Source organism: Loxodonta africana, chromosome 3 (genome assembly GCF_030014295.1).
Source record: "Loxodonta africana isolate mLoxAfr1 chromosome 3, mLoxAfr1.hap2, whole genome shotgun sequence".
In the NCBI taxonomy this organism is placed as follows: domain Eukaryota; kingdom Metazoa; phylum Chordata; class Mammalia; order Proboscidea; family Elephantidae; genus Loxodonta; species Loxodonta africana.
Genome location: NC_087344.1, coordinates 188914276 through 188939767, shown reverse-complemented (window position 1 = coordinate 188939767; position 25492 = coordinate 188914276). Strand labels below are relative to the sequence as shown.

At 42.1% G+C, this 25492-nt stretch overlaps 2 protein-coding genes across 2 annotated transcripts; one reads left to right on the top strand and one right to left on the bottom strand.

Moving 5' to 3' along the window:
- Positions 1–957: 957 nt before the first annotated feature.
- Positions 958–7812, bottom strand: TSACC (TSSK6 activating cochaperone). The gene is made up of 2 exons (XM_064282718.1): positions 3776–7812; positions 958–2682 (listed from the first exon to the last, which is right to left on the bottom strand). The coding sequence occupies exons 1-2, from the start codon at positions 3933–3935 to the stop codon at positions 2468–2470; spliced, it is 375 nt and encodes a 124-aa protein (XP_064138788.1). The 5' UTR covers positions 3936–7812; the 3' UTR covers positions 958–2467.
- Positions 7801–25399, top strand: CCT3 (chaperonin containing TCP1 subunit 3). Its single transcript, XM_003415151.4, has 14 exons — positions 7801–7951; positions 10463–10524; positions 11274–11324; positions 11414–11476; positions 11766–11862; positions 16612–16729; positions 18710–18896; positions 19617–19766; positions 21082–21214; positions 21517–21598; positions 23134–23314; positions 23816–24061; positions 24383–24514; positions 25066–25399. The coding sequence occupies exons 1-14, from the start codon at positions 7921–7923 to the stop codon at positions 25168–25170; spliced, it is 1638 nt and encodes a 545-aa protein (XP_003415199.1). The 5' UTR covers positions 7801–7920; the 3' UTR covers positions 25171–25399.
- The last annotated feature ends 93 nt before the right edge of the window (positions 25400–25492 follow it).

The window sequence follows — 25492 nt, the reverse complement described above, 5'->3', positions numbered from 1 at the left end:
AGTCCGTGGTTTACATCAGGGTTCACTCTGGTTGTACAGTCCACGGGTTTTGATAAATGCATAATATCATGTGTCCATTACAGTGTCACACCCGATAGTTTCCCTGACCTAGTGCCCTGAGCTCCACCTATTTACCCCCCCTTCCTCCCCAGAACCCCTGATCTTTTTTGCTGTATCTAAAGTTTTGCCTTTTCCAGAATGTCACCTAGTTTAGGTTTCTCAGACTCTCATTCATTGCTGGTGAGAAGGTAAAACAGGCATGGCCACTTTGGAAGACAGCCTGGTGGTTTCTTACAAAGCTGAACATAGGTTTACCATTCAATCCAGCAATCATGCTCCTGGGGATTTACCTGAATGAGTTGAAAATGTATGTCCACAATAAAACCTGCATACCAGTGTTTATAGCCGCTTTATTCATAACTGCCAAAAGCTGGAAACAAAGAAGTCCTTCAGTGCGTGACTGGATAAACAAAATGTAGTACATCCACAATGGAGTATTGTTCAGTGATAACCAGAAACGAGCTCATAGCTATAAAGACACTGAGGAAACTTAAATGCATACTGCTAAGTCATTTTTTTTTTAAAGAACTCCTTATATTTTAGAGATACATACTAAAATATTTATAGTAAAATTAAATAACATCTGGGATTTTTTTTCAAAATAACACGGAAGGGGGAAATGAGCAGGGGTATGGATGGGAGAGAAACAACCATGGTTTTGTTAAGCCTGAGTTATGGACAGATGGGGGTTCATACAGCATTCTCTTTATTTAGGTATATGTTCTAAACTCTCTGTAAACCAAGGTATTAAAAAAAAAAGAAAAAGCAAAAAACACCTGGCTCACAGATGGGTCAACATGACATATTGGCATTAGCTGTACATGGGCTGCGGCTGCGGTACGGCCTTATTCAGGGTGGATCTTTTTTTTTTTTAATGCATATTGCTAAGTCTTTTTTTTTTTTTTTTAAGTACTCTTTACATTTTAGAGATACATACTAAAACATTTACAGTATAATTATATAACATCTGCAATTTTTTTCAAAATAATACAGAAGTGGGAAGGCTTTCTCTGTTGGCTCTGGAGGAAGGTCCTTGTTATCAACCTTCCCCTGGTTGAGGAGCTTCTCTGTGCAGGAACTCTGCGTGCAAAGGAGACGCTCTGCTCCCAGCACTGCTTTCTTGGTGGTATGAGGTCCCCCGACTCTCTGCTAGCTTCTCTCTTTTACATCTCAAAAAAGATTGACTCAAGACACAATCCAATGTTGTAGATTTAGTCCTGCTTCATTAACATAACTACCACTAATCCCATGTTATCAACACCATAGAGACAGGATTTATAACAAATAGGAAAATTACATCAGATGACAAAATGGTGGGCAATTACACAATACTGGAAATCATGGCCTTGCCAAGTTGACACACATTTTTGGGCGACACAATTCAATCCGTAACAAGGACCCAGTCTCAAGAGTAATTTGCCAATAAGCCTGTAAGAGAAAGTGGTGACTTCATGTGGCTCAAATAGCTAGGCCAACCTCAGTTGCCTCCTTCACAAATACTGAAAACTCAGGGCTGGACCTGAACCTCCTTAAAACTAAACTGACTTCCCAACTTAGAGACTGCTGACTCTTGGTGTTTTCATGCTCAAGACTACTCCATCTCTGCTTGGATTTACCCATTTCCTGTCTTCATTTCTAAACCCTTTATCCAGACCATGGTAATTTTACATCAGATCACTATTATTACTTTACGCAGGCCTCTCAGCTACCATTCTCTCTCCCCCGCCAAAATGTTTTGCCCACGGTGTGTCTACTCCCTTATGTGTACTTTGCTGCTATTTGCAAGCTGCCAATGTCTCTCCACTGCTTCCAGTAAAATCAGAGCTTCCAATAGCTGCTATCAGAGACAGTCCCCAGGGAGAGCTGCCCTGTTTTCAGGTCTTCTTTCTACCTAATCCCTCCTCCTGCCCCATATTCTGGTGGTGGGGAAAGCTGCCATCATTTCTCTGTTCCTCATTTCTGTTGGTTTATTCTCCTACTTCCAGGTCTTTGTCCAATTTTTCCACCTGACATGTAACTACTTGACTCCATTTGTCCATACCACCCAATCGCTCCCCTTCTTCAAATATCATCATAAAGCTACTTCCTCCAGCAAGATTCCAAGGCTGGTCCAGTTGTATCTCAGTAACCTCCAATGTTCTCTCTGAACTCTCATTCCCCCTTAGAGCACCACTAAATTTTGCAGTGAATTATCTGTTTTATCTGCCTTGTTAGACAGTAAATCCCCCACAACTGTCTCTTCTGTAACATGTATCCCCAAGTGCCTTGTATAATGCTTTATACTCAACGAACACTTACTATGAACTTGTGAATAAACCAACCACATGAAGAATATATGCCCAGATTCCATCAAATGTTGACTGGGAAGAGAGAGGGAAAAGTTTACACAATAACTTTGTTCCACAGTTCATTTACTGAATTGGGGCAAGTGATTTAAAAACAGATTATGAGATACAGCTGGGAGAGAGGTCTTGCTTTCCCTCCCAGGAACCAGTTGTGTCATGGATGCTTGTAAATTCTCCAGAATGGCCATCTGTTGTTGGGCAAGCTGGGTCTGGAGCTGGAGATTGGCATACATACATTCTAGGAGTCCTATGCATTCCTTGGGCTTGTGGTTAACTCCTGAAGGAAGAGGAATGGAGGTGCAAAGGGGACAAAGGGGAGAAATTTTATAATTGTACTGAGATTGGAAGGGCTCGAATAAAATGACCCCTCTAATCTCTCCAGGCACAAGGCAACCCAGACATACCTTTGCTGAGCTGTCATGTTATCAGTGAGGCCTACCTGTACACCCTACCCGAATCTGAAACCAATCACTGGAACTCGTTACCCCTTCCCTTACTTTATTTCCCCCATAATAGTTATAATCATAGGGCATATTTTGTAATTACTTATTTAATTTTTGTTTAAGTCACCCTTTTAGAATATAAGTTCCAGCAAGGCAGAGATTTTTGTCTTTGTTCCCTGCTGTATCCCCAGCACCTAGAAGAGTGCCTGGCACATGTAAGTGTTCAGTAATTATTTGATGAGTGAATGAAATGGTCTGGGAGTGAAGCCTAACCTCCGTCTTAAGAACTCAGGTGATACCCCAACTTCTCTTTTTCAGGTAAACAGAGTGTTTCATTAGCAGTGACCTAAGTGCTTCTTGTTGTCTAACTTCAACTATTCTTGCTGCATTGGCCCATTTTTTCCTAATATCGTCAAACACATTATGCATAGCCAGCTCTTAGTTAGCCTTGGTAATTATATTACCTCTTGTTTCTGTATTTACTGGTTCTAACTTCTTTGTTAGATCCTGAGGTCCTCAAAAACAGGGGTCATGACTGACTACTGCCCTGTTAAGCTCCCCACAGGAATGCCAAATACCCACTGACTTTCCCAAGGAAATGATGAATAACCGAAATTCAAAGAAACAGACTGAGCTAACAGTCATTATTTCCTTCTCTGACCACCTTTCAATTACCACTGCTAGCAAGCATTAAGATTTTCATTTCCCTTCTGCTTAGTCTACCAAGGGTGTTAATAAGCAAGAAAATAATGCAAATTAGTAGAACCAGGAAGAACTGAACAATCAGTGAGCTGCCAATGGAAAATCTAGAGGTGCCTTGGCACACAGTTGGCAACTAGACCAAAAGGAGAAAGCCCAGGACACCTCCCTCCATGCCACCCCTCCCCACTGCTGAGTCCATTTTGCAAACCCTCCCTGCATCCTCACCTGAGGGTAGCTTTGTTGTCTGGATGTTCAAGCAAGTGCCTGCTGGGGAGCTTGCTTGAAGATGAATATAGCTGGGGGAGGGTTTGGCTCGGCAGAGAGGCACAGCACTAACTTCCTCTTTGGCTGGAACAAAGTCAGAGGCCACTAAATCAGAACTCATTCCAACAAGGCGTGGCCTTTCTAATTAGATCCCTGCACCTGGTCTACAAAGTGCTGAGGCCTTGCCCTAAACATCTTTGAAACCAAACCCACTGCTTTCGAGTCGATTCCACCTCATAGCGACCCTACAGGACAGAGGAGAACTGCCCCATAGGGTTTCCAAGGAGCACCCGGTGGATTCGAACTGCCGACCTTTTGGTTAGCAGCCGTAGCTTTTAAACACTGCGCCACCAGGGTTTCCAAACATCTTTAGGAAAGATACATAAGACGAAAAGAAACCTGAGTGGGATTAGGGAAACCAGGCAGGGGTGGGGTAGCTAAAACTTAATTCGCTTACATCTTACAAGTTCTCACTGAGATGCATTACATAGTGACTGCTGGGCTAGATCCTAGAGGATATGCAAGATATGTAAGAAGACAGTTTCTTGGGTCGTTAGGGAGACAAATCGGAGCTAGTGATATTACGACACAACTCTTTAAAATGTTAAAAAGCAAAGATGTCACTTTGAGGACTAAGGTGCGCATGACTCAAATCATGGTATTTTCAATCACCTCACAGGCATGTGAAAGCTGGACAATGAATAAGGAAGACTGCGGTGTGACAGATTGTTTTTGTGTGTGGCCCTTCTAGCCATGGTCTTATAACTCCCACCCAAGTGACTGATCAGGACTGTGTGATAGGGTAATTGTAGCCCACCAAAGGGATTGGTCAGTTTTGCCATCCTGCTGGACTTGAAATGAGCCACCCCAGAGGGAAGAAGAAGGTACCACCTCCACCAAGGAAGGAGAAACCGGCAATAGAGACCCACAGGATACAGGGAAATGGGTTTCCCAGCCCACGGAGTGAGAAAGCTGAGTGCCTTTGGGCAGAGACTGAGGGCCAGGGAGAGGTGTGCCTGTGAGCACAGCTGAGAAGAGGCTGTGTTGATGTTAAGAACTGTATCTTTGAGTGTCCCTGAGCCTGAATTGTAACCTGTTACAATTGGTAAAGATGGCGAAGAGAGGAGGCATGTTTGACCTCCGCCTCATAGGAATCAGCCTAGGGCTGTTGATCTTGGTTCTCCCTCCCCCTTAAAAGGAAGGAGGTCTGACGCCATGCCCAAGCCATTTTTACAAAAACAGAAGAACTGATATATTTGAATAATGGTGTTGGTGAAGCATATTGAATATACCATGTACTGCCAAAAAAATGAACAAATCTGACTTGGAAAAACTATAGCCAGAATGCTCCTTAGGGGTAAGGATGTCGAGGCTTCATCTCACATACTTTGGCCATGTTATCGGGGGGACCAGTCCCTAGAGAAAGACATCATACTTGGCAAAGCAGAGGGTCAGCAAAAAAGAGGTGGACTGACCCAGTGGCTATAACAACAGGCTCAGATATAGCAAGGATCTTGAGGATGGTGCAAGATAAGTGTTTCATTACATTGTACATGCGATTGCTGTGAGTCAGAACTGACTCAATGGCATCTAACAAGACAGTAGGTCCTCCATCTTCTCCTCAGGCCTGCCCTAGAGTCATCAATCATTTGACGGCTCATGCAGAGTGGTAAGGAGATAAAAGCTGCAACTCAAATCTCAAGATTCTTCTCACCATTTGAATATCTGTTAATTTGCTAATTTCCATGCAAAGGCACTTCTAAATAATTTGAGCCCTTTCCGTGTATAAAAGGATGCACTTCCTACCGGGTTGTAAAGTTTAAAGAACACTTTACATATACTCTATACTAAAGAATCATATTTCTGACTAGACAATATTGAACAGAGGATTAGGTTGAGAAGCAGCAAAAGGAGGCAGGACAGAGAAAATAAAACAATGCTTTACGTACAGTATCTTATATATTCCTCACCATAACCTGGTAAGGTAGGCAGCACTATCTCCATGTTATCTGAGGAAACTTAAATAGATTAAGAAACTTGCTTAAGATTCCACAATAAGTAAGTGGCAATGCTGGGCCTGTAGACTTTAAAGTCATGTCTTTTTGTTTTTTTTTAACCATTGCATTATAGACTCTGTAAAAAGAATGAGTTCATTTATGTCCAAGCTATGGCAAAGTAGGCTACTCAGATAGTCTATTCCACCTACAGTTAAGTGGACAGGCTCTGGAGTCAGACTGCCTCAGGCATTTCCCTGGCTCCCAGAGGACTGTCCCACTCAAACTGAGTATCTGTTCAAGGCCATGTCTTCTTGGACCACTGTACAAGTAAATTCTTGTTATAAGTATTAAAAGACACAAAAGAAAAATAAGAAATTGTTTCAACAAATAATTATTGAGAATCTACTATATGAGAGATCCAGTTCTAGGCACTGGGAATACAGCAATGTCCCCATTTAGTGGGAAATGCAGAATAAACACAAATACCTTCCAATGAACAGGGGAAAATGAACATAAAACTAGAATCATTATCCCAAATGCTGAGCATTTAGGAAGGTGTGGCTTTTAAGTGAAAGGAAGTGGGGCTTCTGACACACACCTTTTTCATCTTTTTTGTTAGTGGGCTGACTAGTGTGCTGCTCCATCTGAATACCAGCAGGTGTGGTACCTGGGAAAGAATCACAGCATTGCATGATCAACAACCCACACTATTATTTTTACTACCGACAATTTCATAAGCTCTTCTTCAGTAGGTCTTAGACTGTCAATTTTCATGGCCAAACATAAGTGACTTATTGATAATCTTTATTGATAATCTGTTGTTAGGTGTCATCAAGTCGATTTCGACTCATATAGATCCTATGCGTTACAGCGTAGAACTGTTCCATAAGGTTTTCTTGGTTGTAATCTTTACAAAAACAGATCACCAGGTCTTTCTCCCGCAAAGCTGCTAGGTGCGTTCGAACAATCTAGTCCTCTTGAATTGTTTGCACTCCCCACAGTCTCTTCATTAGTTTGGCAAACAGTTGTTTCTATAATTATTGCTTCCTCTATGAGCCGGAATCGACTTGATGGCAACGGGTTTGGTTTTTCTTCTGCAGGAAATAGTAATTATACCAAGCCGAAACCTTAAGAGTCTAAGAATGGACCACAAAATCTCCACAGAAGGCAGCACCAATTACTCTCTTCCTTAAAAGGGTGTTCTCTCCATGCCTAATGTCTGCAGCATCAGTCCCTTCTCTGTCCTGTGCGGCAATTTAAGAACTCCAGCTCCTGTCATCTCTAACGGGTCCGCAGTTGAGTGGATGAAGACCGAAGGGAAGGGTAGGAAATTGGGCGTGGAGGAAGAAAACCTCGAAGCAGTAGAAGGAATACGTAAGGAAGTGTTTTAGGTAACGGGGAAAACGGAAGCCATCACCTCTCTACACACAGCTCAGAGTCCAGAGGAGATGAGCCACAACTCCCAGCGTGCCCTGCGGAAGGGTCGTTACCGCCCAGCCCTGCAGGACTACCACACCCATCTCACCCGCTTCAAACCCGCTAGGTCTCTTCTCAACGGCCGGCTGAAGTACAGCCCTTCTATTTCTCCCCCTTGCTTAAGACAGGAACAAAGAGTGGGAACCGGTACGCATTCCTTGACCTTCACGGTCCGGGAGGAGCCGAGGCGCACGACACAGTTTAACGACCTCACCTGCGGCGTTAGTTCAGAGCCTCTACCCCAGCACCCTCCCCGGTAGTTGTTGCTCATGCGCAGTAGGAGGCCGACCAACTGCCTGAGCCTTGGCGCTTGCGCTGAGCTTCGCGCCGCACGCGGCCGGGAGCGGTCACCCTATAGCGCAAGCGCCTGTGCCCTCCCAGGTCCATCACTGCGCTCTCTATCTAGCTTGCCCTGCCGTTCTTGCGTAAGGGGCGGGGATAAGAATTTCAATTGGTCTGTTTTAGTGCCAGTCAAGGAAGCCGGTGCGGTGATTGGCGGCGGTCCGGAGGGTAGCGGGTTTAGGTGTAAGCCTTGAGGAGGCAGCGTTTTCTGGGCTTCTCCGTGGTTCGCTCTCTCCAGAAGGTTCTGCCGGTTCCCCCAGCTCAGGGTACCCGGCTCTGCATCGCGTCGCCATGATGGGCCATCGTCCTGTGCTCGTGCTCAGTGAGTTCTGGGGAAGCCGGGGAAGGGTCCCCTTTACACCCTCATCTCTTCACACTTTTCACTGTTGCCCCAGCCGGGTCTCGCCCTGGCTTGGCCACTGATCCTCCCAGTCATCGTCCTCCTTTAGGGATCTCCGCCTTTCGTTTTCCTCCCTTACTTTAACTCGTTCCACTGTTTTTTATAAACGCAAACTGACATTTTCCCTCGCCGAGCCCTTTCATGTGTACTCGCCTCAGGAGGCTCCTTCCCTACTCTCTGTCCGGCTCCTCACCCTCCCGCCCACTCTCCCTTCCTTAATCCTTTTCCACGGTTTTCTGCGTGTTGTAGCCGAATGAATAATGGTTTTTAAATTAGTCCTTGTTTTTTTCTTAGCCCATCTTGTAGTAGCGGTGCGCCCTCGGGCAAACTGTTCAATATATTGTGAGGTTAATATTTCCTCGTAGAATTGTGAGGGTTAAAAGAGATAAGTAGGTAAACTGTTCCAAGGAGGATCTAGCAAATAGTGAGTGGTATCCTTGATCACTTTCTATTACTTATTTTTTCCCAGTAACAGTCCCACTTGAATTTCCATTCAGTAACCCCTGTTCTTAAATATTCCTGGTTGCCTCACTGGTCTTCAGATGTGATCATTCCCTCAGCGACCCCTGCATTGTAATCTTTCCCACTAACCGACTGATTTTTCCCAAAACTACAGGACTGATTCTCTTTCCACTTTGGAAATACTCCTAATTTCTCTCTGACTGACGGGCATCACCTCCCTTGTCTTCTCCTAGTATGTTTTCATTCTTTGTACCCCATCTGCAGGACTAGCTAAGATGCCTGACTAGACATTTCCCCTCGCTTTCCATCTTCTGAATACAGAATGCTATTGAAAGTTCTTATCCATTTTCTCTGTACTTGGGAGATAACTGTTTTCAGGAAAAAAAAAAAATAATAACCCTGGAAAAAAACCTCTTCTTTTTGATGGATTGTAGACCTGTGCAGGTTTTTAACCATTGCCTGAGATGGGAACGTAAGCCCTGAGGGTTGTGGGTGCTTAGATTTGATGGGAATAAATTGAAAGAGGAGCCCTGGAGGCACTTTGGTTAAGCATTTTGCTGGTAACCAAAAGGTCATCAGTTCACATCCGCCATTCACTCCTTGGAACCCTATGGGGCAGTTCTTCTCTGTCCTATGGGGTTGCTATGAGTCGGAATCAACTGCACGACAATGGGTTTTTTGCTTTGGATTGAAAGAAAAATTTATAGATTCAAATGGTAGGGGAATGTATAATTTGGAGAGAAAAAAAATAGCATTATATTGGGTTGGTTACAACCATTGCCTTGTCTTATCTCCACTGAAAGGGCCCTGGGATGAGTGGTGCATTTGGGATGCCCTTTTCGAGTCTGAATTAATCCCTGATATTAGTGGCTGTAACCAGTCAGACTCCCTATTAAAGTATGTAGTCACCATTGGTATAGTTAATAGGTTATTGAGGCATCCTCACTACCTCCAAGCATGGGATGACCATAGAATTTATCTTGCAAACTAGGACACTTTTGAGAGTGAAAGGGGACACTATCAATAATTATGCTAGGACTGTCAAAGTATGGTTCCCTAACAAGCAGGAGAATATGAACCACTGAACCCTTGCTCTGGCAAAGAATATTGAATATACCATGGACTACTGGAAGAACAAACAGATCTGCCTTGGAAGAAGTACAGCTAGAATGCTCCTTAGAAGCAAGGATGACGAGACTTCGTCTCATGTACTTTGGACCTGTTAATAGGAGGGATCAGTTCTTAGAGAAGGACATCATGCTTAGTAAAGTAGAGGATCAGTGAAAAAGGGGAAGACCCTCAGCAAGATGGATTGACACAGTGGCTGCTACAGTGGGCTCAGACATGGCAATGATTGTGAGGATGGCACAGGACCAGGCATGTTTCATTCTGTTGTACATAGAGTTGCTATGAGTTGGCAGCGACTTGATGGCACCTAACCTAACGGTAACGATGACAAATTTTCCCTTTCTTCGTAAAGCCATGATTCATACTTTCTTAGGGTCATCAGCCTTTTGAGGTTCTGATGATAACTGGATCTTCTCCCCTGAAAAAAATGCAAGATCTCCCACTTTCTCATGTAATCTGAGAGGTCACTGCCCCTCTGAAGCTCATTCATGCATCTCCAGTTATGAATCCTTGCTGTATATTGATACATGAATATTTGGTTAAAGGGAAAGTGATGACCAGGATTCCAGAGTTTTGAAGTGTTACGAGTTGTTTCCTAGTATACCGGGGTTGAAGTAAGTAAAGTGGTGAATAGTCATAAATATTCATGTGATTTTATTGTTGAGGTATAATCGATACACAATGAGCTGCACATATTAAAGTGTACAATTTGATAAGTTTTGATCTGTGTATACACCCGTGGAGTTGGTATGCTTATTTTCAGAGATTAGGGGTTAAATAGCTTATATGCACTGGAGCAGTCCTGGGCTCTTGCCTTTTGGGTTTTGTTTGTTTCTATTTTAGGCCAGAACACAAAGCGTGAATCTGGAAGGAAAGTTCAGTCTGGAAACATCAATGCTGCCAAGGTAGCTTATCTTTTAAGTGTTCAGACTTCAGTAGTTTGCCTCCACTTTTTTTCTCTAGTATTTCTATATTTCTTTTTAGTGGTAAGTATCCTATGCATCTATATTTCAGAGTGTCTGATTAAGTTAAGTACCCTGGTTAGGGGGAGGGTCCTAGCCCCAACTGAGTTAAGCATACTAGTTTCCTTATATTAACCTGTGCATAATTCTGTTGCTGTATATTGTTTTATGATGTTTTCTTTGTGCTTGTCTCCAGTACTTGAGTTACTTGAGGGGCAAGACTATCTTTGAGTTCCTTTTTGTGTTCCTAGTACCCACTGTAGATCCTGGATAGGTATTCAGTCTTGAATGAAAGACTGAAGTGACCCTAGACTTCGTGGGTGGTGTGGAAGCCAGTATCATGGAAAAGAATACATGAACTTCTAGTTATCTGGACTGCTGGGAGACTGAAGTTCCAGGAGACATTCCCCCTTTTTTCTTGTAAAAAGTCCTTTCTTTGTATATTTACCCTAAAAGCATTCCTCGGGAGGTGGGGGAGGAGCTAGCCACATAGCTAAAGTTGTTGCCTAAATGTCTAAAGTTGTTGCCAACCTTACTTTAGAAGTGTCATTGTTTAAATGAAAACACTGGCTCTGTGCGTTGCTCACGTCCCCTTCCCCCAGTGCTCCCCCTCTCACACACACCAGCACACTCACACTGGCCTCTGATTCATGCTTACATGTTTTATGCTTTTTTTTTTTTTTTTTAATTAGACTATTGCAGATATCATCCGAACATGTTTGGGACCTAAGTCCATGATGAAGGTAGGCATATCTCTTAGTGAAGCTCTTAGACTACAAATTATCCTGTTATCGGCGACACTCAAATATAACTTTTACTTTTGTCTTATTAGATGCTTTTGGACCCAATGGGAGGCATTGTGATGACCAATGATGGCAATGCCATTCTTCGAGAGGTGTGACTTTTTATTTTGTTATTTAACAGTTTTTAACTATATAAGATCTGTATAGATACGTGTAAATGGTGCTAAAAGGTAATTGTTCTGTCCCCAAGGAGTTTTAATAGTTGAGTTAGCAACTACTGGGAACAAGGCTTACTTAAATATTCTAATCTTTCAAGGTGTGGTAAAGAAAGGGAAAGGGAGTAAGTGTGAAAACAAGAAGCTCAAGAGTTAGTCCAAGTAGAATGGGTTAAGAGGCCTTCGAGTAGTGTCGATTCAGTGGCAGTCTTCGTTTTTCTTCCAGATTCAAGTCCAGCATCCAGCAGCCAAGTCTATGATTGAAATTAGCCGGACCCAGGATGAAGAGGTTGGAGATGGTACCACATCAGTGATTATTCTTGGTAAGAGGAGAAGGGGAAGTTGATAAGGAAAATTGGATTGAAATGTGAACATATTTTGCTAGAAATGCATCTCTGTCATGTTTTAAGAAGGAAATTCTCTTACCAATCCACTAATTACAATAGAATTGACATAGTGGTTGCAATAATGGGCTCAAACATAGCAGAGATTGTGAGGATGGCACAGGACTGGGCAGTGTTTCATTCTGTTGTACATAGGGTCCCTATCAGTCCGAACCAACTTGATGGCATCTGATAACATAACAAATAACTTGTTGCTAATTTTTTATGTATTCTCCCCAACTGAGTATAAAACATGGAAGTATAGAGTGAGCTGTGCAAGTCTGGTAGAGTACAATACACCGTTTTTAGTTTTAATGACTACTTTTTTCATTTGCTAAATAGGATCATAAAGGATCTCTCCTGAAAATTTTGCTTATTGTTTTTGTTGAAAAGTTAATTATTCGTTGTATAAATTTCAAGTTGATGGCAAAATTTTTATAATAGAGGTGTTCATTAAAAAAAATCTAATTGCAGCAGTGTATTGTTAGAGAATGAGAAGGGAATTATTTTAAATGAATGTATGTCAATTTATAGTGTTAGGCCACATGTCTAAGATGATAGAGTCCTTACAACAAAATTACAGTAGCATCTTGAAAAGCAGTGTTGTAAATTATTTGTACGTTGCCTTTGTGTTGCATTTTGAAAATGGCGAGTTGGATAGAAATTTGGCTAAATTACCAATCACCTCTTTAGATGCAGTTCTTTTGAAGATCCGAAAATACACGTGGCTAGTTCTGAACTTTAAAGAAACACTTGAATGGCATCCTTTACCTAAGAGAATGAAACAGGAAAAAGGAGTTTGTACTCCTTCTCACCTTTTTTTTTTCCCCATTTGTAAAATTTGAGGCTTAGATGTCAGGCATAATTTTCTAACCGATGTCACGTAGTTGAATCTCCTGGTGATAGAAGATAGCCATGAGTTTGGGTGTCAGATTTTTAAGGCACTTTAAAAAAAACAAAACTTGGCCATCCCTAAAGGTGTCTTTCTTCTGTGTTACTGTTGTGACTGTTCTTTAACAGGGCATACCCTTTTCTAAATCGTCTTACTCAAGTATCTTTTAAAATATTATTTTTTAATATGCATGATGGTTACTGAGGAATTGGGATAAAGTATCGAATTCAAACGTTTGTGCACATGCTGCATTTGTGTTTATTTAGAATTACTGTCAGTGGGCAGATAGTGCAAGCAATTAGTACAAAAGCCTTTTCTGACAAAAAGGATTTTAGCATTTTTCTTAAACCTTTTTTAGAAACAAATGTGTGTGTGACAAAGTTGAAAAGAAAGGGGACATTTTTACTGCTAATTTGTTACACAGAGGACAAGTTTTGTACATTTTTGCAGTTACTCTTCTAGTTGTAAAGTTTATTTGTTGTGTTTTGTTTTTTAAGTACTAGTGATTTGGCTACTAGGTGTTGAGGTAATAACAAGCATGTCAGTTTCTCCTGTATTTCTTTCTATTTTTGAGTCTTGGGAAAGTTTTTCCTTTTTTTAAACCGGTAACATGTATTTAGTTAGAAATATCAAGAACATAAGTAAACTTTAGCATCAATCTCTGACCATTTAAAACAGGTCAGATAGAGATGTTTTCCTAATGGATTGGCTTGTTCAAAGGGTAAGATTTAGAATAGTGTTGTTAGTAGCCATCAAGTCAGCTGCAACTCAGAGCAGCCTTATATATAACTGAACAAAATGTCGCCCAGTCCTGCACCATCTTCATCATCGTTGCTATGCTTAAGTTCATTGTTGCTGCTTTTGTGTAGTGCCTTCCAACATGGGGGTTCATCTTCCAGCAATATATTGGAGAAAATTTTTGTGTATGCAGTGAAAAGATACATAATAAAACATACACCGTCTCAACAGTTTCTACATGTTCAAGTCAGTAACATTGATGACATTCTAAGTTGTACAAGCATTCTCAGGATCCTTTTCGAAATCTTCCCCCCACCTTTAACGTAAACTCAGTGCTCCCTAAGCAGAAGCTCCAGTTTGTTCCCTCACTCCCAACTCTGGTAACCACTAACAGTCTTTGGTTTCTATATGTTTGCTTCTTTCACGTAAGTGAAATCATACAGTGTTCGTTGTTTTGCAGCTTATTTCAGTCAGCATGATGTTTTCAAGGTTCTCTTGTGACGTGCATGCGGATTTCATTTCTGTTACAGCTGAGTAGATTCTATTGTGTGTATATACCACATTTTATTTATCCATTGATTTGTTGGTGGACATTTATGTTGTTGCCACACTTTGGCTATCATGGAAAGTGCTGCAGTGACCATTGGTGTGCAGGTTTCTGTTTGCATTCCTGCCTTTACTTGTGGGTATATACCTAGGATTGGGGTTGCTGGGTCATATGGGAGTTCTAGGTTCAGTGTTTTGAAACTACTTTCCACAGTGGCTGTACTATTTTACATTCCCACCAGCAGTGGATGAGGGTTCCAGTTTCTCCACAACTTCAACAACACCTATTGTTTTCTGGAGTTTGTTGTTTTTTTTATTTTCGATCATTGCCATTTTAATAGGGGTGAGGTGGTGTCTCATTGTAGTTTTGATTTACATCTCTCTGGTAGTTACAGGAGTATCTTTTCATGTGCTCATTGGCCATTGAAGATCTTTGCTGGCAAAACGTTCGAGTCCTTTACCCATTTTTTGATTGAGTTGCTTGTCTTTTTGTTCTTAAGCTATAGAAGTTTTTTATATCTGTTCTGGAAATTGGATCCTCATCAGGTATATGATTTCTCAAAATTTCCTCCCAATCTTCAGGTTGGTGTTTCACTTTTTTGATAATACATAAGGTTTTAATTGGCTAATTTTCTAAAGTAGGTCACCAGGCCTTTCTTCCTAATTGTCTTAGTCTGGAAGCTCTGTTGAAACCTGTCTGTCCACCATGGTAATCCTGCTGGTGTTTGAAATACCGGTGGCATAGTTCCTAGTATCATAGCAACACACAAGCCACCACAGTGCCACAGACTGACAGATGACTATTAGCAATGTCAAATGGGGGGGAATCTGTTTTAGAAAAAGATAATGTATTTTTAGAAGTATAATGAAATTGTCGATATCCAGGCACTTTTTTTTTTATTATTGTGCTTTAAGTAAAAGTTTACGAATCAAGTCAGTCTCTCATACAAAAATTTATATACACCTTACTGTATACTCCTAGTTGCTCTCCCCCCAAGGAGACAGCATACTTCTCTCCACCCTCTAATTTCATGTGCATTCAGCCAGCTTCTTTCCCCCTCTGCCTTCTCATCTTCCCTCCACACAGGAGCTGCCGACCTGGTCTCGTGTCTACTTGATCGAAGAAACTCACTCCTCACCAATATCATTTTCTGTGTTATAGTCCAGTCCAATTTCTGTATGAAGAGTTGGCTTTGGGAATGGTTCCTGTCTTGGGCCAACAGGTCTGGGGACGATGACCTCCGGGATTCTTCTATTCTCAGTCAGACCATTAAGTCTGACTTTTTTATGAGAATTTGAGGTCTGCATCCCACTGCTGTTCTGCTCCCTCAGGGGTTCTCTGTTGTGTTCCCTGTCAGAGCAGTCATCGGTTGTAGCCGGGCACCATCTAGTCCTTCTGGTCTCAGGCTATTGGAGTCTCTGATTTATGTGGCCCTTTCTGTCTCCTGGGCTCATAATTACCTTGCGTCTTTGGTGTTCTTCATTCTTCTTTGCTCCAGGTCGATTGAGACCAATTGATGCATCTTAGGTGGCTGCTTGCTAGTGTTTTAAGACCCCAGATGCCACTCTCCAAAGTGGGATGCAGAGTATTTTCTTAATAGATTTTATTATGCCAGTTGATACAGATGTCCCTGAAACCATGGTCCCCAAACCCCACCCCTGCTATGCTGGCCTTTGAAGCATTTGGTTTATTCAGAAAACTGCTTTGTTTTTGGTTTAGTCCAGTTGTGCTGACCTCTCCGGTATTGCGTGTTGTCTTTTCCTTCACCTGAAATTGTTCTTGTCTACCTTGTAATTAGTGAATACCCTCTCTCTCCCTCTGTCCCCACTCATAACCGTCAAAGAATATTTTCTTCTCTGTTTAAACTATTTTCTGAGTTCTTAGAATAGTAGTGTCATACAGTATTCTTTTGCAGCGGACTAATTTCACTCAGCATAATGCCTTCCAGATTCCTCCATGTTATGAAATGTTTCACGGATTTATCATTGTTCTTTACCAATGTATAGTATTCCATTGTGTGAATATACCATAGTTTATTTATCCATTCATCTGTTGATGGGCACCTTGGTTGCTTCCATCTTTTCGCTATTGTAAATAGTGCTGCAGTGAACATGGGTGTGCATATATCTGTTGGTGTAAAGGGTCTTATTTCTTTAATATATATTCCAAGGAGTGGGATTGCTGGATCGTATGGTAGTTCTATTTCTAGCTTTTTAAGAAAGCGCCAAATTGCTTTCCAAAGTGGTTGTACCATTTTACATTCCCACCAGCAGTGTATAAGTGTTCCAGTCTCTCTACAACCTCTCCAACATTTATTATTCTGTGTTTTTTGGATTAATGCCAGCCTTGTTGGAGTGAGATGGAATCTCATTGTAGTTTTGATTTGCATTTCTCTAATGGCTAATGATCGTGAGCATTTCCTCATGTATCTGTTAGCTGCCTGAATATCTTCTTTAGTGAAGTGTCCAGGCACTCTGTAAAACTTTCCTGTGGTGTTTGTACCCTTTTTCAGCAGGGGAAATGCTGTCTGTGGCCGAACACTTCCTAGAGCAGCAGATGCACCCCACAGTGGTGATCAGTGCTTACCGCAAGGCATTGGATGATATGATCAGCACCCTTAAGAAAATCAGGTATTGGGAGGGCCAGAAACGGGTACTGTCAGACATGGGGGCCTGGAAGACTGATCTGTTCTTATGTGGTAAAAGAAGGCCAGGCATAGCACACGCTAGTGGTTTATACTCTGGTGTCAGTTTGTGAGGAGGAGAAACAAGAGAGCAAAATAAAGGGGGAGATAAGGGAAATAAAAGTTTTAGAAAATGGCAAGAGATACAAAGACAAACATAAAAAGAGCTAGGATCAGTTTTTCAAAATACATTTTGATTGCATGTGATTTGCAAGCTTCCATGTTAGGCACTGCCGTGGGAAACATGTAAGTAAAATATGCCTGCCTTTCAAGGTTTTAGATTCTAGTGGGAGAAATATGTTAATAACTTATGTAACTATAGTTATTCAGGCCATGATATTATAATATTCTGCCATCACGTGTGTTTATAGCTAATTCTGATAAGGTACTGTGCAGGATGATAGCCAGCAGTTCTCCATTAAAATCAAAAGGACTGGGACTGAAAATGCAATTTGAATCCCATCTCATAATCACAGAACTTGCTGTTAAGTCTGTATATGCTGAGCGCTAATATGGCAGTGGAAACCCTGGTGGCATAGTGGTTAAGAGCTACAGCTACTAACCAAAAGGTTGGCAGTTTGAATCTGCCAGGTGCTCCTGGGTTACTCTGTGGGGCAGTTCTACCCTGTCCTATGTATACGGTTGCTATGGGTGGAATCGACTTGAAGGTAACGGGTAATAGGGCAATGAAGGGAATATAGAAATGCACAGCTTCTAAAAAAAAAAAAAAACTTTAGAGAACGTTAATTAAATTGTGACATAATGGGAAGTCACAAAGAGGAGTGTTTTTGATAAAAATTTTTATTTAAACTGCAGTGTTCTATTTTTTTGTATGGTTAGATCTTAGGGTTCATAAGTATTCAGTAATTGGTGAGTTTAGTATTGTGCTGCTGTCTGTTAAATAGAAAGTGTACAATAATTCTGTTCAGCACTCTTAGGGGATTAAGTGTTTGATGTAAATTGTTTTTATGAGGTAATCTCTACAAGATGTTAGAAATATCTGAAGATTTCATTGAGTGTGGAGCTGAATCACTAGGAAGTTCTCTTTTTTATCAAGCAATAATTTCTTCCCTACGGCACTATATATACATTTATTTTCGATAATACCTTTGGAACCATTGCCCCTTCCATGAAGTCCATGATTCCGCAGCTATTTAGTGATTGCATTTTAATAATAGGTGAAAATTTGGACTAGGTGCTATTCAAGATTTCTTTTTATGGTTCTAAATATGGGGAAACCTGTGAGAGCCGGAACTCTACCAACCCACCTTCTTTGTCTGGGTCTCACAGGTTTTCCACCTTTGACAGGGTGTATCTTACTGCTTTTCTGTAGCTCCTTTTAATGGAAAATATGTGAGTTTTCCTTCTCTGACTGGTTCCAGCTTTCACGGGTTTTACTGTAGCCTCACTGTGGAGAAATATGTGAGCTTGTGGGAGGGAGGCTAAATGAACAGTAAGACATTATGCAGCACCATGTTTTACAGTGTTAGGATAGAATTAGGTGTTCAAAATGGACAGCACAAACTGACGGTTATTATCAAGAGGAACTCTCACAGAATTGGCCAGTTATGGGATAAGGTTTCATAGACAAAATAGATCTTGATCCAAGTCTTAGAAGTTAAAGAGTTCGGTTGAAGCAGAAGGTAGGGAACAAATTATTTTAGTGTAAGCTCTATATTTAAGTGCGGAGAGTTGTCAGACACAGGAACCAATTACTGAGGCATTTCAGGGATGGATTGGTTGTGATCTTGAAGGGAGAGGGATGGGTAGGTTTACTTCTCAATGTTCCTTATAGTTTCCCACAAAGGAACAGATTCCCCTAGTTGTGCATCTTGGCCTACTGTATAGTCACTGAGATACAGATGAGAGGCTTCTTGAACTAACCAGGAAGCCTGCTGAGCCGTAGTGTCTGTCTCGTCTTCTGCAGTACCCCCGTCGACATCAATAACCGTGATATGATGCTGAACATCATCAACAGCTCCATTACTACCAAAGCAATCAGCCGGTGGTCCTCTTTGGCTTGTAACATTGCCCTCGATGCTGTCAAAACTGTTCAGTTTGAGGAGAATGGTCGGAAAGAGATTGACATCAAGAAATACGCCAGGGTGGAAAAGGTAAATGCTTCCAGTGTGTACTTTTGGGACAAGTTACTTTCTAGCATGAATCATTCCACTTGAGGAAATGGGTTTAAACCAGAGCAAGATAAATTTAGTTAGAACAAGGAAGAACTACCGTATTTGCTGCCTGGAAAACAAAAAACCTAACGAAGGGTACGAGGGAGGAATTTGGGAAATGATTTTGTTAACCGTCATTGCTGTCCTTACACGTGGTTTACGAGGACTAGGGATTGACTTGTTGGTGTTTCCATGTTTGTGCCTTTTTATACCTATCAGTCACTTGGTCAGGATATGAGCCTAATAAAGCTATACAGTGTGGTGCTAATCTGATCTTATGTGCCTGACTGGGCTCACTAAATTTTAGAGGAAAGGGCTTTAGTAAACCCCAGATCAAGAAGTAGCAGTAATAGTTTCTGGCCAGTAGGTGGTGCCCCAGCCATAAAATTCAGTGGGCATATCTTTAAGAAAGTTGAAGAGATCTGAGCCCTTCTGAAGCTTTGTCAAGTCACTGAATTTCTCTGGGTCTCAGCTGGCCTCCAAACTGAGTATCATGGTCCAAGATTGGTGTGCTTCCTACAGTTTAAAAAAAAAAGGGATTGCAATCATATTTGTTTGAGCTTCATGAAAGAAAGGTACTTGAAAAATAAACATGTGGGAAAGAGATTGAGAAATTGTTTGATCTTAGTTGTGGATTAAAGTGGATCTCCTTTTGCTCAGATTCCTGGGGGCATCATTGAAGATTCATGTGTATTACGCGGAGTCATGATCAACAAGGATGTGACCCATCCACGAATGCGGCGCTATATCAAGAACCCTCGGATTGTGCTGCTGGATTCTTCTCTGGAATACAAGAAAGGAGAAAGCCAGGTAAGATTCCTGACTCTTTTCCTTAAAGTTGACATAAGAATCTGACTTCTAATATGGCAGGGTAAATAAATGTATGTTAAGTGCATGCCTACTCTCTGCGAGTTACTGTTCTTTACATACATAATATCTGCTTCTTAAAACAATCCTTTGAAATAGTTGGTATTGACTCCATTTTATAGATAAGAGGTCTGTAGCTCAAAGAAGTTAGGTTACTTCCCTGAGGAAGACAAATCAGGATTTGAACCCAGCTCTGTCTGGCCTCAATTCCACACCACCATGCCACTTTCCTTACTGCATCAGGAGAATATAGGGTAGAAGTTAATTTAGCTTTGAAAAGTGCTGAAGGAGAATTTCCAGAGGACAGGCTTCATCATTCTCAGATAAAACAAAGTAATTGACTTTACTAAACAAATATTATGGAGCCCTGGTGGCACAGTGGTTAAGTGCTTGGCTACTAACTGAAAAGTTAGCAGTTGGGACCCACCATCGGCTCCAGGAGAGAAAAGACGGGGCATTCTGCTCCCATAAAGATGATTGCCTAGGAATCCCTGTATGGCAGTTTTACTTTGTCCCATATAGTCACTATGAGTCAGAATTTGAGTAACCTAACAACAACAAACAAGGATTGGGAACAAGAATCAAATAACTTAATTGGCAGGAAGAATTAAGACCTAGAATTACCATAGATGTTGTCAGGACAGAGGTAACTAACACTGAATCGGGTGGCCAGAGACCTTTCTAGGCCAAATCTCCACTAATCGGCTTGTTGACTGACTGAGTGTGGTTGCTTTATGGTGAATTGGAGACGTTAAACTAGATGATCAAAAAAACCCAACGTGTTTAAGGAAATAATCAGACAGGCAAAGACGGATAATTAAGATACTTGTTGTTACATCATTATTTTAGCAAAAACATGGAAAAACTCAATTTCCAGTATTAAAGGAATGGTTAAGTGAATACTAGCACATCCATACGATAGACTGTGATTGAGCCATTAAAAACAGCCTTTTTAAGCAACTCGTAAAACCCACTGCCATCAGTCAATTCCGACTCATAGCTGCCCCATAGGACAGAGTAGAACTGTAGCGCAGGGTTCCAAGGAGCAGCTGGTGAGTTTGAACTGTCCACCTTCTGGTTAGCAGCTGAGCTCTTAGTCACTGCACCACCAGGGCTCCAGACTAGATGATAGTAGACCTAAAGTGGCTTATAGAGGTGTGAGGACTGGGTGGAGGGAATGTAGTAGTTGGAATGACCCTTGAGGAGCTTCACCAATCCGGGAATTTTTAAATCAGAGCTCCTTTTCTTCACCACACAGACTGACATTGAGATCACACGAGAGGAAGACTTCACTCGAATCCTCCAGATGGAAGAAGAGTACATCCAGCAGCTCTGTGAGGATATTATTCAACTAAAGCCCGATGTGGTCATCACAGAAAAGGGCATCTCGGGTAGGACTCCATTCATTTTTCCAACCTACCTTTGAGGTTGAAGAGGGTGGCTGATTTTTACCAAAAGGTCAGCAGTTCAGTTCCACCAGGCACTCTTTGGAAAGTCTACGGGGCAGTTCTGTTCTGTCCTATAGGGTCACTATGAGTCAGAATCGACTGATGGCAGTGGGTTTGGTTTGGTTTTATGTTGGCATAGTCTAGACATAATAAATGTGTGATTGTTAGAGTACGTTGAGGATAAAACCAGGCCAGAACCCAGAGTTCTTTCTTCCAGCTTGACACCTCTGCTCTTGGTTTTGCAGATTTAGCTCAGCACTACCTCATGCGGGCCAGTATCACAGCCATTCGCAGAGTCCGGAAGACAGACAATAATCGCATTGCTCGGTGAGTGGGCCAGGTTAAAGTAAGGTTCATCCTTCTCATGTTTTTCCATTTTGTAGTTGTATGGTGTAGTCATTAAATCGTTACCTGAAAAGATTAATCAAGAATACCATCAGATCAGTTACGGGTGGAGATAACCTGGGTTTAGCTGTATGCCTTCCTGTACTCCTCAAGTCCTCTAGCCCAGCAGTTATCCACTGCATGAGTCTGTTCCTGTATTGTCCCTAATCAGTAGTGCACAGCTCATGCTTAGACATCTGTCATCGCTAACTTGTAGGTGTCCATTACGCTTCCGAATAACTGTCTGTGAAAGTTCTTTATTGTGATGATGATTCTCAATGAACTCAGGATCATTAAGGGTTTATTTCCCTCAGTGAGGTTTCTGAGATAGTCTGTATTAACTGGCTCGGAATATAGTAGAAGTAACAGTTTTCTTTGATTTGGATCCTTGTGTGTTGTTATTGCAACTTCAGATTGCAGTCAGACATCTGCACAAGGTCCTTACACAGATACCGTCTTCTTTTTATTGTAGTGAAAATACGTGCAAGAAGACATTCGCCAGTTAGTGATCTCTGCATACGTAATTTAGTGACGTGTTTAGATTCTTCATGTTGTGCAACCATTATTACTATCCCTTTTCAAATTTCCCTACTACTAACAACATAAATTCAGTGTCCCCTAAGTAAAACACACCCCGTGTAACACCAAACCCATCGCCATCGAGTCATTTCCAACTCAGGCAACCCCACGTGTATCTACTGATCTTTGGTTTCTATCTTTTGCTTATTTTATATAAGTGACATCGTACAGTATTTGTTCCTTTGCAGCTGACTTGATTTGCTCAATATAGCGTTTTCAATTTCATCCATGTTGAGGCAACCATCCACTCCTAATGGTAGCTTATAAACAGGAGGATTACTCTACCCCTGTATTTTGTGACATATCACAAATCTAAGTTGAACATTACACTTGTGTTTGCTCTGAACAAACTGCATGCCTATGTTTACACAGGTCACCCTGCATGCCCGTGACGAGGGGAGAGAATGACAAAGAAGTTAGTCCTAAATTCATTAAAATTGAGTCACGCACATACTTAGGTGCTTACTTTCCTTGTTGCTTGACCTTTGCATCTTCTTTAGCACAGCCCTCTTACTGGTTTTGAGACCTGACTGGGCAGTACAGAACAGATTATATCTGGAAATGACTACTTGTGGTATATACATGTTAGATGTGCGTGAAAGCTCATTTGTCCAGGACAAATGTTGGTAACCACGAAGTATATTTTGAATGGAAGTGTATTTGGTTATAGCAGTTGTCTTAGGTATGTGCACACTTACTATAAAGCCGTATTTGTTTAAGGAAACTTTACCTATATAGGTTTGAAAGTCTTTTTACCAGGCAGCCAAGACCTCTCAAGTTATGTGGAAATCTTTCTAGCAATCACTTTTGCCCTTATCCCTAGCCACAGACCTTAGGGACAAGGGAGGTGGGCACAAGAATCTGAAATCATCTGCTTCTTCACCTCCCACCCCAAATAGAGCCTGTGGGGCCAGGATAGTCAGCAGACCAGAGGAGCTGAGGGAAGATGATGTTGGGACAGGAGCAGGCTTGTTGGAAATCAAGAAGATTGGAGATGAGTACTTTACGTTTATCACCGAATGCAAAGACCCCAAGGCCTGCACCATTCTCCTCCGGGGGGCCAGCAAAGAGATTCTTTCGGTGAGTCAGCCTTGGAAGTGTGACCAGATAAGTAGGTCATTCCACTCCTTCAGAGTTCACCAGAGGGCCTAAAATCCTGTCGTCCATTTATTTATCTCTTGTTTCCTTATTTTTTATGTTAAAATTATAAATCTTATAGTCCCTCAGTGAAATTAAAGTGGCTTGTCCAAAGACACACAGCTAGTAGTAAGTAGGGTGTTTCCACTATACTGTGCAGTCTTCTAGAGAACACATCTGGGAAGGGAAAGGACACAGTAGGGTATACTCTAGTATAATGGATGAAAGCCTAACTTCACACACACCACCCCCACCTTGTGCAGTCATGAGTTACACATTCTTCCAGGTAAATAGTATCTGCCCTGTCCAGTAGAGGTTCCAGGGACCTTTCTTAGCCTCCTTCCTTGATTTACTAACCCTGGCAGTCAGGAAATCCTTTGGTGCCTCTGATTTGTCCCTGAGTCATGAAGCTTTGTCTTCATATCGTCTGTTTGCTTCCCCAAGGAAGTAGAACGCAACCTCCAGGATGCTATGCAAGTGTGTCGCAACGTCCTCTTGGACCCTCAGCTGGTGCCAGGGGGTGGGGCCTCTGAGATGGCTGTGGCCCATGCATTGACAGAAAAATCCAAGGCCATGACTGGTGTGGAGCAGTGGCCATACAGGGCTGTTGCCCAGGCTTTAGAGGTCATCCCTCGTACCCTTATCCAGAACTGTGGGGCCAGCACAATCCGCCTACTTACCTCTCTTCGGGTGAGTTCCTCTCCATGCCGTTCTCTTGATGGGTTAGGGAAAGCTGGCTATGTTTGGTCTAAGGGATGGTTCCCGTATGTCTCTCCAAGTTCTTATAATAAGCTTGTTCCTTTAAAGTCTGAGTTACCCTGATCTGTGACTCACTTGCTATCATTACGATTTTCCCTTGTCCCTTACCAATCTTGTTGTCGTTGCCATTTTTCCTATCCCTCCATTACCGATGCACTATTTTTCGTTTAGTTTTCAACCTGATGTTTCCTGTCAGCTTGCTTTTCTCTGGTATTTTCCCCCTTTAGCTGCTGCTTCTTGTTTTAACTGCAGGCCAAGCACACCCAGGAGAACTGTGAGACTTGGGGTGTGAATGGTGAGACGGGTACTTTGGTGGACATGAAAGAACTGGGCATCTGGGAGCCGTTGGCTGTAAAACTCCAAACATATAAGACGGCAGTGGAGGTGAGGCACACACCATACTATTTATTTCCTCCTTTGCAGGGGCAGCAGATAGGAGAATGTTTATGCTACACTGTGTGGAAACCAGTGTGTTTGGTCCACTCTTTAAGGCAGAGTGTTGAAGGCAAGAATATTACCCAAATTAAGAGTATTCTTCCCACCCTTTGTATCTTTGGAAACCCTGGTGGCACAGTAGTTAAAAGAGTTATGGCTGTTAACCAAAAGGTAGGCAGTTCGAATCCACCAGGCGCTCCTTGGAAACCCTGTGGGGCAGTTCTACTTTGTCCTATAGGGTCACTTTGAGTCAGAATTGACTCCACAGCAAAGTTTTGTTTTTTCCCCCCTTATCTTTAGCTCATACAGGAAGCAAGGGTAACGTAGTATAGGCTTCATACCTTGCTTAGGGAGAGCCACATTTAACATTCAAAACTCTGGAAAGATTGATTTTAGATAAAATGGTAAATCTGTGGGCGGAGCTAGGTGATACGTCTAAAAGAAAACAAATGTTCTCACTTTCCCTGCTAACCTCTTTGGAGTTGTGGTTTTTCTCCTAGACGGCAGTCCTGCTGCTGCGGATCGATGACATCGTCTCAGGCCACAAAAAGAAGGGTGATGACCAGAGCCGGCAAGGAGGAGCTCCTGATGCTGGCCAGGAGTGAGCTGTGGGCAAGCAGCCTCAACACACAGAGCCAGCAGATTGTCCTCCTTCCCTGAGCCGGAATGCCAGGGCCACTGTGGACGTCTTTGTTTGGAAGGGATCACGTTGAGGGGCAGCCCCCAGTCCCTTTTTGTCCCAGCTCAGTTTGCAAAAGGCACTGACATGTAATTCTTCTCTATTGTAAGCTTTCCATTTAGTTTGCTTCCGATGATTAAATCTAAGTCATTTGAGATGGTTGTTAATGTGTTTTTCAACCTTGGGTCATATCTCTCCCTCCTGGCAAAAAGGGAAGAGACAGAAAACCTTACTGAGGAGGAAGGGAG

Bases quoted from the DNA above. Each gene is read 5' to 3' on its own strand.
- TSACC (XM_064282718.1), bottom strand. From the start codon at position 3,935: ATGAGTTCTGATTTAGTGGCCTCTGACTTTGTTCCAGCCAAAGAGGAA. The intron at 2,683-3,775 runs GTGAGGATGCAG...CTCTTCCTTCAG, and splicing joins GACAACAAAGCTACCCTCAG to GAGTTAACCACAAGCCCAAG.
- CCT3 (XM_003415151.4), top strand. From the start codon at position 7,921: ATGATGGGCCATCGTCCTGTGCTCGTGCTCA. The intron at 21,215-21,516 runs GTAGGACTCCAT...TTGGTTTTGCAG, and splicing joins CACAGAAAAGGGCATCTCGG to ATTTAGCTCAGCACTACCTC. The intron at 23,315-23,815 runs GTGAGTCAGCCT...TGCTTCCCCAAG, and splicing joins CCAGCAAAGAGATTCTTTCG to GAAGTAGAACGCAACCTCCA.